The sequence below is a fragment of the Capra hircus genome, chromosome 3, assembly GCF_001704415.2.
Source record: "Capra hircus breed San Clemente chromosome 3, ASM170441v1, whole genome shotgun sequence".
Taxonomy (NCBI): Eukaryota; Metazoa; Chordata; class Mammalia; order Artiodactyla; family Bovidae; genus Capra; species Capra hircus.
Window position 1 is genome coordinate 107238693 of NC_030810.1, and position 16656 is coordinate 107255348.

General features: G+C 39.3%; 1 protein-coding gene across 1 annotated transcript in view; it reads right to left on the reverse strand.

Annotated features, from left to right (window-relative positions):
- The window catches only part of FCRL5 (Fc receptor like 5), a 74838-nt gene extending 59798 nt beyond the window's left edge, over window positions 1-15040 (reverse strand). The window contains 1 exon segment of the mRNA XM_018046527.1: window positions 14962-15040. Coding sequence (XP_017902016.1) covers window positions 14962-15040 — 79 coding nt within the window.

The following is a 16656-nucleotide window of genomic DNA, read 5'->3' on the forward strand; positions in this document are numbered from 1 at the left end:
TTGTCCATGGAATTCTCCAGACAAGAATACTGTGAGTGAGTGTGAAGTCATTCAGTAGTGTCCAACTCTTTGCGACCCCATGAACTGTTGCCCACCAGGTTCCTCTGTCCATGGAATTTTTCAGGCAAGAGTACTGGAGTGGACATTTCCTTCTTCAAAGAATACTGTAGTGGATGGCTGTTCCTTTCTCTAGGGGATCTTCCCAATCCAGGGATGGAACCCAGGTCTCCCTTATTGCAGGTGGATTCTTTGCTATCTGAGCCACCAACGAATCCCTTAAGGGACCATTTAATATCATATCTACAAATGCATATCACTTACATATATTATGTTACATCCTACCTACTTCACTCTGAGACAAGGAAAGCATATAATGGTAAATAGAGATTATTCCATCTCAGTCCATCAGGAAGACCTCAAGGCAACAAAGAGCTTTAACTTGCTTTTGAAGCTAATACAAATAACTCTACTACATATATTCTTGTATAGGTCTCCTGGTACATGTGGGCTTGCATTCTGTTGCTTATATACCTGGGAATAGAATTCCTGGCTTATAACATTATTTTAGAAAGCTGTCTTTAAAAAAAACTGTATAGAAGGTACTGCTAAATTATTTTTGAAAGTGGTTGTGCTAGTTCCAACCTTTATAGTATTCTAATCTTGTAAATTTTAGCCAGCATGCTAGGATTATCTTGTTGCAGTTTTAATTTTCATGTCCTTGGTGAATTATGCAATTGAGCATCTCTTCATGTTCAAATTTTTGCTCATTGTGTTGCACACTAGAAAGCACTGTAATATTTTATAAGTCAATTATACTTTAATTAAAAAAAGAGCCTATACCATTGTCTGAAGCCCCAGCTTTTGCCACTGCAACCTGGAGTAGATCATCAGATCACCTTGCTAATGGGACTTAAGTTTAAGTTCCCACAAAGCTGTATATATTTGCATACTTTTAAAAGACGCTGCCTGAATTCTGTCTTCCAAACAGCCTGAAGCAAGGTACTGAGATACTCCTCTTAGGAACACTGAGAGATCTAGGCACATTCTCAAATACTAGGAGCATTTAAAAATATAATAGGCTGTTTGAAAATGCAAAGATTAGAGAGATGACAAAGAGTTGGAGTAGTTGAATAATAAGCTTTGTCTTCTACCTGAGGCCACTCTTCAATGTTGGGGGGAGGCTGCTGAAACATCTACAGTATACAAATCAAAACAGAGTCAAGCAAAATAAAGAAAGCTGAGAAGTATATCTCAAATAAAAGAATCAGATAAAACCTCGAAAGAAAAAAACTTCATGAAACAGAGTTGAGTAATTTACCTGATTAAATGTTCAAAGTTATGGTCATAAGAATGCTCACTGACCTGGGGAGAAGAATAAATAGATACAGAAAAATGTCAACAAAAAGTTGGAAAATATGAGAAAGTGACAGATAGAAATTACTGCTGATTTCAGTTTTCTATCTGCTGCACATAGCAAAAGAAACCCAAGGATATTTACATTTGAAAACTGGGAACTCTTTACATATCACTACTTCCCAGGTGCCAGTGAGATTTGCCAGGTAATGCCAGCTGAGAGATGGGAGCTAGACAAGACAATGACCAAGTGTGTTCAACTGTGGACTCAGAGGATCAGTATAAACTGAAAATAATTGTGAAGACATTGTAAAGGCCACAGATTCATGGACAATAATCTTAACAGTGAAAGCTTATGCACAGGGTATCATTAAGACTATATTACAGGTCATTTTTAAGTAAAGATATTGCCATGAAAGAATGAATACAGTAACAAATAAAGGAAATGTTACTTTTGTCTTTATCATTTCATGTCTTACTCCCATACAGTAAACATTATTACATTACATACCTTAACATATTTCTTAGACCATTGTGACATATATAACATGCGACATAATGACATAGGGTTGGATGCAATCTGAATAAAATTTTAACTGAAGTCCTTCTTCAATTTCATAGAAGTAAACAAAAAGAAATTACTGTTAAAGAATACAAAAACTGAACTGAAAAATACACTGGGCATATTCAACAACAGGCTGGATGAAACATAAGAAAGCAGCAGTCCACTTTAAGACAAGGCAGTAGAACTCACCCAATCGGAGCAATAAAAATTAAATAAAAAGTAAAAAGAGCTTGAGGAGCTTAGAAGACAAAACTCAGTGGACACACATTCAACTTATGGGGGTCCCAGAAGGAGAAGAGAGAGAGAAAATGGCCCAGGTCTTGAAAAAATAATTGATGACAACTTCCCTAACTTGGGTAAAGACATAGATATCTAGATCCAGGAAGTTCAGGGTTAAATTAAGATGAACCCAAGGAGACCTACACCAAGACACATTGTAATTAAGATGGCAGAAGTTAAGGATGAAGAGGAAGTATTAAAAGCATCTAGAGTAAGCATTTTGTTACATACAAGGGAACACTCATAAGATTATCAGTAGATTATATAGTAGAAACTTTGCAGGCCAGAAGGGAGTGATGTGATATATTCAAAGTTCTGAAACAAAAGAATTGAAAAAAAAATCAACCAATAATACTCTACCCAGAAAAGTTATCATCTAAACTAGAAGGAGTGAGAAGCACATGCTAAAGGACTTTTCACCACTAAACTGGCTTTACAAGCAGTGTAAAAAAGGACTTATTTAAATAGAAAAGAAAGTTTAATTTCTAAAACATATATATATATATATATATATGAAAGAAAATATTTCAGTAAAAAGGTAAATATATAGTAAGCCAGTCAATCAGTTCAGTTGCTCAATCATGTCTCACTCTTTGCAACACCATGGACTGAACATGCCAGGCTTCCCTGTCCACCACCAATTGCTGGAGCTTGCTCAAAGTCATGTGCATTGAGTTGGTGATACCATCCAACCATCTCACCCCCTTATCATCCCCTTCTCCTTCTGCCTTCAGTCTTGCCCAGCATCAGGATCTTTTCCAATGAATCAGCTCTTCACATCAGGTGGCCAAAGTATTGGAGTTTCAGCTTCAGCATCAGTCCTTCCAATGAATATTCAGGACTCATTTCCTTTAAGATTGACTCATTCAATCTCCTTGCCATCCAAGGGACTGTCAAGAGTCTTCTCCAACATTACAGTTCAAAAGCATCAATTCATCTGTGCTCAGTTTTCTTTGTGGTCCAACACTATCATCCATACATGACTATTGGAGAAATCATAGCTTTGACTAGACAGGCCTTTGTCAGCAAAGTAATGTTTCTGCTTTTTAGTATGCTGTCTAGGTTGATCATAGCTTTTCTTCCAAGAAGCAGGTGTCTTTTAATTTCATGGCTGCAGTGACCATCTGAAGTGATTTTGGAGCCAAAGAAAATAAAGTGTGTCACAGTTTCCATTGCTTCCCTGTCCATCTATTTGCCATGAAGTGTGGGGACCAGATGCTACGATCTTAGTTTTTTGAATGTTGAGTTTTAAGCTAGCTTTTGTACTCTCCTCTTTCATTTTCATCAAAAGGCCCTTCAGTTCCTCTTCAATTTCTGCCATAAGGTGGTGTCATCTGCATATCTGAGGTTATTGATATTTCTCCCAGCAATCTTGATTCCAGTTTGTGCTTCATCCAGCCCAGCATTTCCCATGATGTATTCTGCTTATAAGTTAAATAAGTAGGGTGACAATATACAGCCTTGACGTACTCCTTTTCCTATTTGGAACCAGTCTGTTGTTCCATGTCTGGTTCTAACTGTTGCTTCTTGACCTGCATACAGATTTCTTAGGAGGCAGGTCAGGTATTCCCATCTCTTGAAGAATTTTCCACAGTTTTTTGTGACCCACACAGTCAAAGGCTTTGATGTAGTCAATAAAGCAGAAGCAGATGTTTTTCTGGAACTCTCTTGCTTTTTTGATTATCCAGCAAATGTTGGCAATTTGATCTCTGGTTCCTCTGCCTTTTCTAAGACCAGCTTGAACATCTGGAGTTCACGGTTCGCATACTGTTGGAGCCTGGCTTGGGGAATTTTGAGCATTAATTTGCTAGCCTGTGAGATGAGTGCATTTGTGCAGTAGTTTGAACATTCTTTGGCATTGACTTTTCTTAGGATTGGAATGAAAATTGACCTTTTCCAGTCCTGTGACCACTGCTGAGTTTTCCATATTTGCTGGCATATTGAGTGCAACACTTTAACAGCAATATCTTTTTAGGATTTGAAATAGCTCAACTGGAATATCATCACCTCCACTAGCTTTGTTCTTAGTTGTGTTTCCTACGGTGAAGGGCAAAGTAACTGAAAGGCAAAGCCTGGTGACCCCACCATGGGGATACAAGGTGGGAAGGGGTTGGGGGTGTAGGGGTGGGAGTGGAAGTGATAAGTCTCATCTTAGGTTTCCAGTCCTAGGAGGAGATTGGAAAGGACCAAAAAAGGGGAGGGGGGATGGGAAGTAGGGGAAGAGCATCTTAGCTTTCTTACTCTTGTTGCCTTAAATTTGTTGTGTAAGATAACAGGAGCATATTATGATCTTTATCCCAACTGTGCTTCATGGGAGATTTAAGGAATCCCCAGTCACCAGGAAAAATGATGTCCAGGCTTAGGCTCCAAATAGGTTTGATTCAAGAGTAGCTATGTGTCCACTCTCTGGGACTGTGTTATAAGGTCTGAAATAAGCAAGACCCTAGGGAAGGTAAAGATGGCAGAGTAGAAAGATGTGTGCTCACCTTCTCCTGTGAGAACTCCAAAATTTCAACTCACTGCTGAACAACCATCAACAGGAGAATGTTGGATCCTATTAAAAAAAGATACCTCACATCCAAGGGCAAAGGAGAAACCTCAAGAAGACAGTAGGAGGGGCAAATTCTTGTTTATAATCAAACCCCATATCCACCAGAGATGCTTGGAGGGCTCAAACAAAATCTTCTGTGCACCAGAACCCAGAGACTCTGCAGAGACTGAGCCAGACCTGCCTTTGAGTGTTTGAGTGTCCCCTGCAAAGCCATGGGTCAGCAGTGGCTTGCCATGGGGACAGGGTCTCTTGGTACAGCAGACCTGGGTCATGCAGTATGTGGCATAAGCCCTCTTGGAGGAGGTCACCATTAGCCCCACCATAGAGCCCCTGAGCAGATGACCCACAAACTGTAGAACAATTATACCAAGAAATTCTCATACTGTTTAGAAAGTTCTAGGACCCACAACAGATTTCCCAACCTGGATATGGAGATGCAGCAAAGGGACCAAGAACCCCCAGGGAATTTGATTTTGGAGGCCAATGGGATTTAATTACAGAATTTCCACAGGACTGGGGAAACAGACTCTTGGAGGGCACAAACAAAACCTTGTGCAAGTGAGCCAGGAGCCAGGAGAAAGGAACAGTGTCCCGACAAAAGACTAAACCAGACTTGCCTGTGAATGTCCAGGAGTCTCTGGTGGAGGCATGCATTGACAGTGGCCTGCTGCAGGGTCATGGGAACTGGATACAGAATACAAATATATAGTAAAGGTAGTGCTTCAATCACCTATAAAGCTAGTATAAAAATTAAAATACAAAAGTAGTTAAAATAACTATTATAATCACTACTTAAGGGATACACAAGATATAAAGATATAAACTGTGATGAGGGAAATAAAAATGTTGAGCTTTAAGGATCAAATTTATGTTCTTACCAACTTAAAATAGAGTGCTATGTTATTATATGAAAGCCTCCTGGTAACCATGAAGCTATCCTATAGTAAATGCTAAAGCAAACAAACAAATCAGAATGAGAGAAAGAGAAAGTAACATAAATATAACAGTTTACACACAAAAAAAGAAAAAAGTCATTAAACCACAAGGAAGAAAGTAAATTCAGTAAGTGGTGCTGGAAAACCAGACAGTTACATGTAAAAGGATGAAATTAGTATAATTTCTCAAAACATATACCAAAAAACAACTTAAAATGGATTAAGATCTGAGAAAATTCTTAGGAGAGAACATAGGTAGAACACTGTTTGACATCAACTATAGCAATATTTTTATGGATCAATTGCCTAAGGGAAAAGAGACAAAGGCAAAAATAAACAAATGGAACCTAATGAAAAGCTTTTGCATGTCAAAGGAGAAAATATTTGCATATAATGTAACCAATAATGGGTTAATATCCGATAAGTTCATAGAACTCAACATAAAAAAAAAGAAGCGATTTTAAATGGACAGAAGAATTCAACAGATATTTTTTCCAAAGAGGAAATGCAGATGGCCAACAGGTACATCACTCATTATTAGGAACATGCAAATCAAAGCCGCAATGAGATATCACCTCACGCATAGCTGAATGGCTATCATCAAAAACAAACAAACCAAAAAAAAAAAAAAAAACCCACAAATAACAAATGTTGGCAAGGATATGGTTGGTTCAGTTCAGTTCAGTTCAGTTGCTCAGTCGTGTCCGACTCTGTGACCCCATGAACCGCAGGACGCCAGAATTCCCTGTCCATCACCAACTCCCAGAGTCTACCCAAACCCATGTCAATCGAGTCAGTGATGCCAACCAGCAATCTCATCCTCTGTTGTCCCCTTCTCCTCCTGCCCTCAATCTTTCCCAGCATCAGGGTCTTTTCCAATGAGTCAGCTCTTCGCATGTAGTGGCCAAAGTATTGGAGTTTCAGCTTCAGCATCAGTCCTTCCAATGAACAGCCAGGACTGATCTCCTTTAGGATGGGCTGGCTGGATCTCTTTGCAGTCCAAGGGACTCTCAAGAGTCTTCTCCAACACCACAGTTCAAAAGAATCAATTCTTCAGTGCTCAGCTTTCTTTATAGTCCAACTCTCACATCCATACATGACCACTGGAAAAATCATAGCCTTGACTAGACGGACTTTTGTTGACAAAGTAATGTCTCTGCTTTTGAATATGCTATCTAGGTTGGTCATAACGTTCCTTCCAAGGAGTAAGCATCTTTTAATTTTGTGGCTGCAATTACCATCTGCAGTGATTTTGGAGCCCAGAAAAATAAAGTCAGCCACTGTTTCCCCACCTATTTGCCATGAAGTGATGGAACTGGATGCCATGATCTTAGTTTTCTTTCTTTAAGCCAACTTTTTACTCTCCTCTTCCACTTTCATCAAGAGGCTTTTTAGTTCTTCACTTTCTGCCATAAGGGTGGTGTCATCTGCATATCTGAGGTTATTGACATATTTCCCAGCAATCTTGATTCCAGCTTGTGCTTCCTCCAGCCCAGCGTTTTCTCATGATGTACTCTGCATATAAGTTATATAAGCAGGATGATAAATATACAGCCTTGACGTATTATTTTTCCTATTTGGAACCAGTCTGTTGTTCCATGTCCAGTTCTAACTGTTGCTTCCTGACCTACATATAGGTTTCTCAAGAGGCAGGTCAGGTGATCTGGTATTCCTATCTGTTTCAGAATTTTCCACAGTTTCTTGTGATCCACACAGTCAAAGGCTTTGGCATAGTCAATAAAGCAGAAATAGATGTTTTTCTGGAACTCTCTTGCTTTTTCCAAGATCCAGCGGATGTTGGCAATTTGATCTCTGGTTCCTCTGCCTTTTCTAAAACCAGGTTGAACTTCTGGAAGTTCACAGATCATGTATTGCTGAAGCCTGGCTTGGAGAATTTTGAGCATTACTTTACTAGCATGTGAGATGAGTGCAATTGTGCGGTAGTTTGAGCATTCTTTGGCATTGCCTTTCTTTGGGATTGGAATGAAAATGGACCTTTTCCAGTCCTGTGGCCACTGCTGAGTTTTCCAAATGTGCTAGCATATTGAGTGCACCACTTTCACAGCATCATCTTTTAGGATTTGAAGTAGCTCCACTGGAATGCCATCACCTCCACTAGCTTTGTTCGTAGTGATGCTTCCTAAGGCCCACTTGACTTCACATTCCAGGATGTCTGGCTCTAGGTGAGTGATCACACTATTGTGATTATCTGGGTCATGAAGATCTTTTTTGTACTGTTCTTCTGTGTATTCTTGCCACTTCTTAATATCTTCTGCTTCTGTTAAGTCCCTACCATTTCTGTCCTTTATTGAGCCTGTCTTTGCATGAAATATTTCCTCAGTATCTCTAATTTTTTTGAAGAGATCTCTAGTCTTTCCCATTCTGTTGTTTTCCTCTATTTCTTTGTATTGATCCCTGAGGAAGGCTTTCTTATCTCTCCTTGGTATTCTTTGGAACTCTTCATTCAAATGGGTAAATCTTTCCTATTCTCCTTTGCTTTTCGCTTCCCTTATTTTCACATGGTTGGTAGGAATGCAAATTGGTACAGCCACTGTGGAAAACAGTATGGAGGCTTCTCAAAAAACTAAAACTTGAACTACCATATGATCCAGTAATTCTATTCCTGGGTACACATACAAAAAAAATGCTAATAAAAAAGTACATATACCCCCAATGTTCATAACAGTATTATTTACAATAGGCAAGATATGAAAGCAGCCTATGAATGAATAAAGAAGATGATGTATTTGTTATAATTGTTCAGTTCAGTTCAGTCACTCAGTTGTGTCTGACTCTTTGTGACCCCATCAATCGCAGCACGCCGGACCTCCCTGTCCATCACCATCTCCTGGAGTTCACTCAGACTCACGTCCATTGAGTCTGTGATGCCATCCAGCCATCTCATCCTCTGTCGTCCCCTTTTCCTCCTGCCCCCAATCCCTCCCAGCATCAAAGTCTTTTCCAATGAGTCAACTCTTCGCATGAGGTGGCCAAAGTACTGGAGCTTCAGCTTTAGCATCATTCCTTCCAAAGAAATCCCAGGATTGATCTCCTTCAGAATGGAGTGGTTGGATCTCCTTGCAGTCCAAGGGACTCTCAAGAGTCTTCTCCAACACCACAGTTCAAAAGCATCAATTCTTTGGCCCTCAGCCTTCTTCACAGTCCAACTCTCACATCCATACATGACCACAGGAAAAATCATAGCCTTGACTAGCCGGACCTTAGTTGGCAAAGTAATGTCTCTGCTTTTGAATATACCATCTAGGATTGTTAGGTAGTTAGAATAGGATAAAAGAATCCAAAATAGCAGTGGCTAAAAGACAAAGGAGAAAGCCTGCAAAAATAAACTAAAGAAAGTTCCAAGGAATAGAGTAAGAACCTAAGGTGAAGCAAATGGCCCTTCTGGCTAGCCCAGCTTACATAGGGCAGACTCAGGGGGAGGAGGAAAAAACATATCAAAACAGGAGCCAGATTGAGCTTCTCCTCCTCTCTTCTCTCTCTCTCTTCCCTACGCTTCTTTTGGGTCGGTCCACCCTCACACTTTGAGGATGTATTTTCCTTTGCTTGCCAAATAAAACTGTAATACCAAGCTGTAACACTGGTCCATCTGTTGCTTCAAATTTTTGCTGCTGCAAGACAGAACCAAGGAAATTATAAACTCCCCTGACATGATGGAACTTCCCTGGTGGCTCAGACAGTAAAGCGTCTACCTGCAATGCGGGAGACCCAGGTTCAATCCCTGGGTTGGGAGGATCCTCTGGAGAAGGAAATGGCAACCCACTGCAGTACTCTTTCCTGGAAAATCCCATGGACAGAGGAGCATGGTAGGCTAGAGTCCATGGGGTCGCAGAGAATTGGACATGACTGAGCAACTTCACTTTCACTTTCACTTTGACATAATGGAATGTTACTCAACCAAAAAAATAAAAATGAAATTCTGCCATTTACAGAAACACAGATGAACCTAGAGCTTACTATACTTAGTGAAATAGGTCAAACAGAGAAAGATAGATCCTATATCTCATCACTTATATGTGGAATCTAAACAATACAACAAACTTAAAAATAACAAAACAGGAAAAGACTCATAGGTATAGAGAACAAAGAAGTGGTTACCAGTAGGGAGAGGGAAAGGGGATGGGCAAGATAGAGGTAATAAAGTAAGAGATATAAGCTGCTATGTATAAAATAAATAATTTTACTGTATGGCATTGGAAAATGTAGTCATTATTTTGTAATAACTAAAGGGAGCATAATCTATAAAAATATTGAATTAGTATGTTGTATACTAGAAACTAATGTAATATTGTAAATCAACCAAACATCAATTAAAAATAATCATAATTTAAACTTGCAGAGAGACCAAAGGTGATTTTGAAACTAATCTGAAAGATAACATTCAATTTCTAAAAATTATAAAGATTCCTTAGGATGAAAAGCCTACTCTTGTAAATTTGGCATGATGAGTTTACAAGAACCAACCTGCTTGGAAACACAAGAATGATTGCCATTTTAATTTTGTGGAACATATAAATTCACTTGCTTGTGTATTTAACTTTTGTTGATAAAGCAGTTATTCACTTTAAGAGTAAAAAATGATATAAAATTGGAATAGTCTATTAAAAAAGAAAAGCTCGAGATAATAAAAAGAGAACTATAGAAGAACTACAGAAAACATCTAGGAATGGATTAGCAAAGAGGCAATATGTACATATCTATCGATAATCATTTTAAATTCAAATGTACTAAATGCTCCAACCAAAATGCATAGAATGACTGACTGACAAGAAAATAAGACCCATATATATAATGCCTACAGGAAAGTCATTTCAGATGTAAGGACAGGAACACACAGACTCAAAATGAAGGGAAAGTAGTCTATGCAAATGAAACCAAAAGAAAGTTGGAATCAGTTCAGTTCAGTCACTCAGTCGTGTCCGAGTCTTTGCGACCCCATGAATCACAGCACGCCAGGCCTCCCTGTCCATCACCAACTCCCAGAGTTCACCCAAACTCATGTCCATCGAGCCAGTGATGCCATCCAGCCATCTCATCCTCTGTCGTCCCCTTCTCTTTCTGCCCACAATCCCTCCAACCATCAGGGTCTTTTCCAATGAGTCAACTCTTCGCATGAGGTGGCCAAAGTACTGGAGTTTCAGCTTCAACATCAGTCCTTCCAATGAACACCCAGGACTGATCTTTAGGATGGACTGGTTGGATCTCCTTGCAGTCCAAGGGACTCTCAAGAGTTTTCTCCAACACCACAGATCAAAAGTATCAATTCTTCAGCACTCAGCTTTCTTCACAGTCCAACTCTCATATCCATACAAGACCACTGGTAAAACCATAGCCTTGACGAGATGGAACTTTGGCAAAGTAATATCTCTGCTTTTTAATATGCTATCTAAGTTGGTCATATCTTTCCTTCCAAGGAGTAAGTGTCTCTTAATTTCATGGCTGCAATCACCATCTGCAGTGATAGCTGTACTTATATCAGAGAAAATAGACTTTAAAACAAATAGTGCAGTAGGAGACAAAGATAGACATTACATAATGATAATGGAGTCAATCCAACATGAGAATATAACATTTGTAGATATTTGTGCATCCAACATAGGAGAACATAAATGTATAAAGCAAATTTAAACAGATTTAATGAAAGAAATAAGCAATAATATTAGTAGATTTTAATGCTCCACTTACATGAATGAATAGATCATCCAAAGAGAAAATAAATAAGGAAATACTGGCCTTAAAGGACATGTTAGCTAGATGGACATAACATATATATTAGAGATACCAAAGGAATATTTCATGCAAAGATGGGCACAATAAAGGACAGAAATGGTATGGGCCTAACAGAAGCAGAAGATATTAAGAAGAGGTGGCAAGAATACAAGAAGAACTATACAAAAAAGATCTTAATGACCCAGATAAATACGATGGTGTGATCACTCACCTAGACCCAGATATCTGGGAGTCCAAAGTCAAGTGGAACTTAGGAAGCATTACTACGAATAAAGCTAATGGAGGTGATGGAATTCCAGTTGAGCTATTTCAAATCCTAAAAGATTATGCCAATATGCCAGTAAATTTGGAAAACCCAGCAGTGGCTACAGGATTGGAAAAGCCCAGTTTTCATTCTAATCCCAAAGAAAGGTAATGCCAAAAAATGTTTAAGCTAATGCACAATTGCAGTCATCTCACATGCTAGCAAAGTAATGCTCAAAATTCTCCAAGCCAAACTTCAACAGTACATGAACCATGAACTTCCAGATGTTCAAGATGGATTTAGAAAAGGCAGAGGAACCGGAGATCAAATTGCCAACATCCACTGGATCACAGAAAAAGCAAGAGAGTTCCAGAAAAACATCTATTTCTGCTTTATTGACTATGCCAAAGCCTTTGACATTGTGGATCACAACAAACTGTGGAAAATTCTTAAAGAGATGGGAATATGAGGGCACCCAACCTGCCTCCTGAGAAATCTGTATGCAGGTCAAGAATCAACAGTCAAAACCAAACATGGAACAACAGACTGGTTGCTAATTGGGAAAGGAGTACATCAAGGCTGTATACTGTCACCCTACTTATTTAACTAATATGTGGAGTACATCATGAGAAACGCTGGGCTGGATGAAGCACATGCTGGAATCAAGATTGCTGGGAGAAATATTAATAACCTCAGATATGCAGATGACACCACCCTTATGGTAGAAAATGAAGAACTAAAAAGCCTCTTGATGAAAGTGAAAGAAGAGAGTAAAAGAGCTGACTTAAAACTCAACTTTCAGGAAACTAAGATCATGGCATGCAGTCCCATCACTTCATGGCAAATAGATGGATGGGGAAGCAATGGAAACAGTGACAGATTTTTTTTGAGGGGAAGGGGGGCTCCAAAATCACTGCAGATGGTGACTGCAGCCATGAAATTAAAAGACACTTGCTCCTTGGAAGAAAAGCTATGACCAACCTAGACAGCATGCTAAAGAGCAGAGACATTACTTTGCCAACAAAGGTCTACCTAGTCAAAGCTATGGTTTTTTCAGTAGTCATGTATGGATGTGAGAGTTAGATTGTAAAGAAAGCTGAGAACTGAAGAATTGATTCTTTTAAACTGTGGTGTTGGAGAAGACTCTTGAGAGTCCCTTGTACTGCAAGGAGATCCAACCAGTCAATCCTAAAGGAAATCAGTCCTGAATATTCATTGGAAGCACTGATCCTGAAGTGAAATTCCAATACTTTGGCCACCTGATGAGAAGAACGGACTCCTTGGAAAAGACCCTGATGCTGGGAAAGATTGAAGGTGGGAAGAGAAGGGGACAACAGAGGATGAGATGATTGGAAGGCATCACCAACTTGATGGACGTGAGTTTGAGTAAGCTCCAGGAGTTAGTGATGAACAGGGAAGCCTGGAGTGCTGCAGTCCATGGGGTCTCAAAGTGTGGGACATGACTGAGCAACTGAACTGAACTGAACTGAATCTACCATCTCCCAGATTGCAGACATTCTGATTAAAAGCAACTTTCCTTTCTACCTACATTTGCTTCTCTTCAGTAATGATTTTTGAGCAGTTGGACCTGATTTGGTAGTACCTTAAGAAAATTATAAAATATATTGACATAAAAAAGCTAGATAAATGGAGAGTTGTATCATTTATGTGGAGAGCAACACAATGACCTTAAATCTTACCAAATTAATCTACAAATTTAAGATGAAAAAAAGAAGTAATAGAAGTTTAAGGAGGATGATAGGGAGTGACCTGGATACTCAATAACTCTTCTCCAGAAACATCCTGCTAAGTTAAGCATAAATGAATCAGAAAAAGTTGGATTTTTTTTTTCCCTTTGAAATACACATGAGTTAATTTTACATGAGTTTAAATACCAAGGCAAAATATGCTTGGAAAAATTGTTTTGTTAAAGCCTTTCCTCCCCCAAAAAAGTTTCACTCAGGGTAGATTTTTTTTAACTCTTTTTATCGTTTGTGATTTGTCTCAGAAAGTAAAATGTGGTAGATATGCTCTTATTCTGAACTCAAAGTGATGGTTTTCCTAATAGTTACCATATTTTGCATGCTTACTATAATACAACATCACACCAGGTATTATGTGTATATTATTTAATGTTTGCATCAACGCTAAAACAGTTAAATAGTGAAATAACAGAGGCAATATTCTGTCAAGTCGGTATTATCATCTTCATTTTATATATGAGGAAAACTGAAGCTCAAAGAAATTAAGTACCTTAATTCCAAGTACCTTGTAAGCCTGAAGACTCTTAAGCAGTAGTGAAGCAGGCTTTCATCCCAGATCTATCTGAGACTGAACCTAACGAATTCAATAAAGAGATTCAACAGGCATTAACACTTGAATAGGAATCTAGATACAACACTGCCCTTGTTGGAGAAGACTCTTGAGAGTCCCTTGGGCTGCAAGGAGATCCAACCAGTCCATCCTAAAGGAGATCAGTCCTGGGTGTTCATTGGTAGGACTGATGTTGAAGCTGAAACTCCAATACTTTGGCCACCTGATGCGAAGAGCTGACTCATTTGAAAAGACCCTGATGCTGGGAAAGATTGAGGACAGGAGGAGAAGGGGCAACAGAGGATGAGATGGTTGGATGGCATGACTGATTCAATGGACATGAGTTTGGGTAGGCTCTGAGAGTTGGTGATGGACAGGTAGGACTGGCATTCTGTGGTTCATGGGGTCACAAAGAGTTGACACGACTGAGCAACTGAACTGAACTGAAATGAAATGAACTGAAAACCATCTGTAGCAGCAACACTTTCCATGGTCAAATGATTATATCTCAAAGGCAATTACTAAGGACCTATTCTGGGTCCCTGGTGGCAGGAAATGGAAACTTGGTTTTCTGAAGTCTATAAATAAATGTACTCTCTATAACAGTACAGGTTAAAACTAGAAAATTTTGGAAGACAAAGGAAGAGACATATTTAAAGTAGGATGTGAGGAATTAGCCACTGTAATCTCATGATCAATGGATAAACCATGTAGCTCAAGGGCTCTGTCAATCATTGTGGAAAAGGGTTGGAACCTCTCCATTCTCTGGTTATCAACAGTTGGAGGGAAAATCTCAGATGCAGTGATGAAAGAGGACTGATAGAGATGAAGAAGGAGTGCTGGCAGCATAAACAAATCTAGACAAAGGTAGGATTTACTTTAAATGTTACCATCAGGCCATTTTTCAAAGGGAAAATCTAACAGGCAATGGTTCTGCAGTGACAGAGAGGTAAAGAAGCACAGGCTGTGTTACCAAAAAGACTCAGAGCGCTTCCGCTTACAAGAGGGATGACCTCAAGCACGTTTTCAAACTTGACCTCAGGCTTCTTCATCTTTATAAAGGAGACAACACCACCCTTCTAGGTAAGTTGGTGCCAATCTATTCAAAACTCAGATCTGCATGAAACCAAAATGTGTTGTTTTTTTAAATATGCACTTTGTACTCTACAACCTTTTTACCAAATTGCCTTTATTTGTGGTGATGAACACTTACTGAAGCACTGGGTGAATCTATATAAATTTAACAACCCTACTGAAGTATAACTTTCAATGATATAATCCGCTTGCTTTATCACCACAATCTAATTTTTTAAAAATTTCCACCACCCCAAATAGGAACTTGGCACCCATTTGTACTCTCCATTCCCACCCACAGCCCAGGCAACAGATTACTAATTTACTTTCTTTCTCTGTAGATTTACCTATTCTGAGCATAGAAATCAATTTATAATACGTGGTTTTTTGTGTCTGGTTTCTTTCCCTCAATATGTTTCCAAGTCTCATTCATGTTTTAGCATTCATGAGTATTTCTGCGAATGTATGCTTTGTTGTTTGAATCTTATTGGCTAGGATAAAAAGATTTATTAATAATACACTTGAATATTTCACAGTTTCCGTGAAGCTACTGTCTACATCAACCTGAGTCTGCTAAGAGCAACAGTCAGAGACAGGAGAAGGAAATGGCAACCCCCTTCCAGTATTCTTGCCTGGAGAATCCCGCGGACAGAGGAGCCTGGCAGGCTACATTCCACGGGGTCACAAGAGTCAGATATGACTTGGCGACTAGATCATCATCATCAGAGATAACAGAGAAAGAACATGTCCGATATCTACCACTGAATTTTGTAGGGTTCTGAAGGGAGCTACCCATCCCTAGGGGTCAATTTGCATACTTGCTACCATTTTTCGCTGCCCTTAACCTCTGTCTTAGCATGCTGGACATTCTTTTCATGTGCTGTGGCTTTGCTACCTTAAACAGGTAGCAAAGAACAAAAGCTCCCCAGCCTTCCAACTTTTTATTAGTTCTCTAATCTATGTCCTTTTCCTCCACCTAATTCAACCTCTGAATATGTGCTATTGATCATTTTCTATTGATTTTTATTTCTTATTAATTTATCTACCTGATTATATTTTAAAAGGTAATCCAAAGAGGCACCCTTCACTGGGATGGTCAAGCAAATCTCTCCCTATCTGAAAATACTTGCTGGACCTGCCAAGGTGAACCTCACCTACAATGTCTGTGCAAAGACTCTTCTCTCTGTGTTTTTCTTTTTTTCCAACTTGGCCATCTTGATACACCGTCTGCCTTGTATAAACTGATCACTGGTCAGAGAGGAACCTTGGTGTACGGGGAGAACATTGGGATTCAAATTGGATGGATATGAAGCTGAATCTTAGCTGTCAGTTACCCTCCGGGTGACTTTTGGCAAACTAGGCAGGATCTTGAGCCCCAGTTTTCTCATTTATAGGGCTTCCCACATAGCTCAGTTGGTAAAGCATCTGCCTGCAATGCAGGAGACCTGGGTTCAACTCCTGAGTCGGGAAGATTCTGTGGAGAAGGAAATGGCAACCCACTCCAGTATTCTTGCCTGGAGAATCTCATGGACAGAGGAGATTTAGAGCCCTAGTTTTCTCATTTATAAAGCTGGTATTAATTATACTTGCCTTC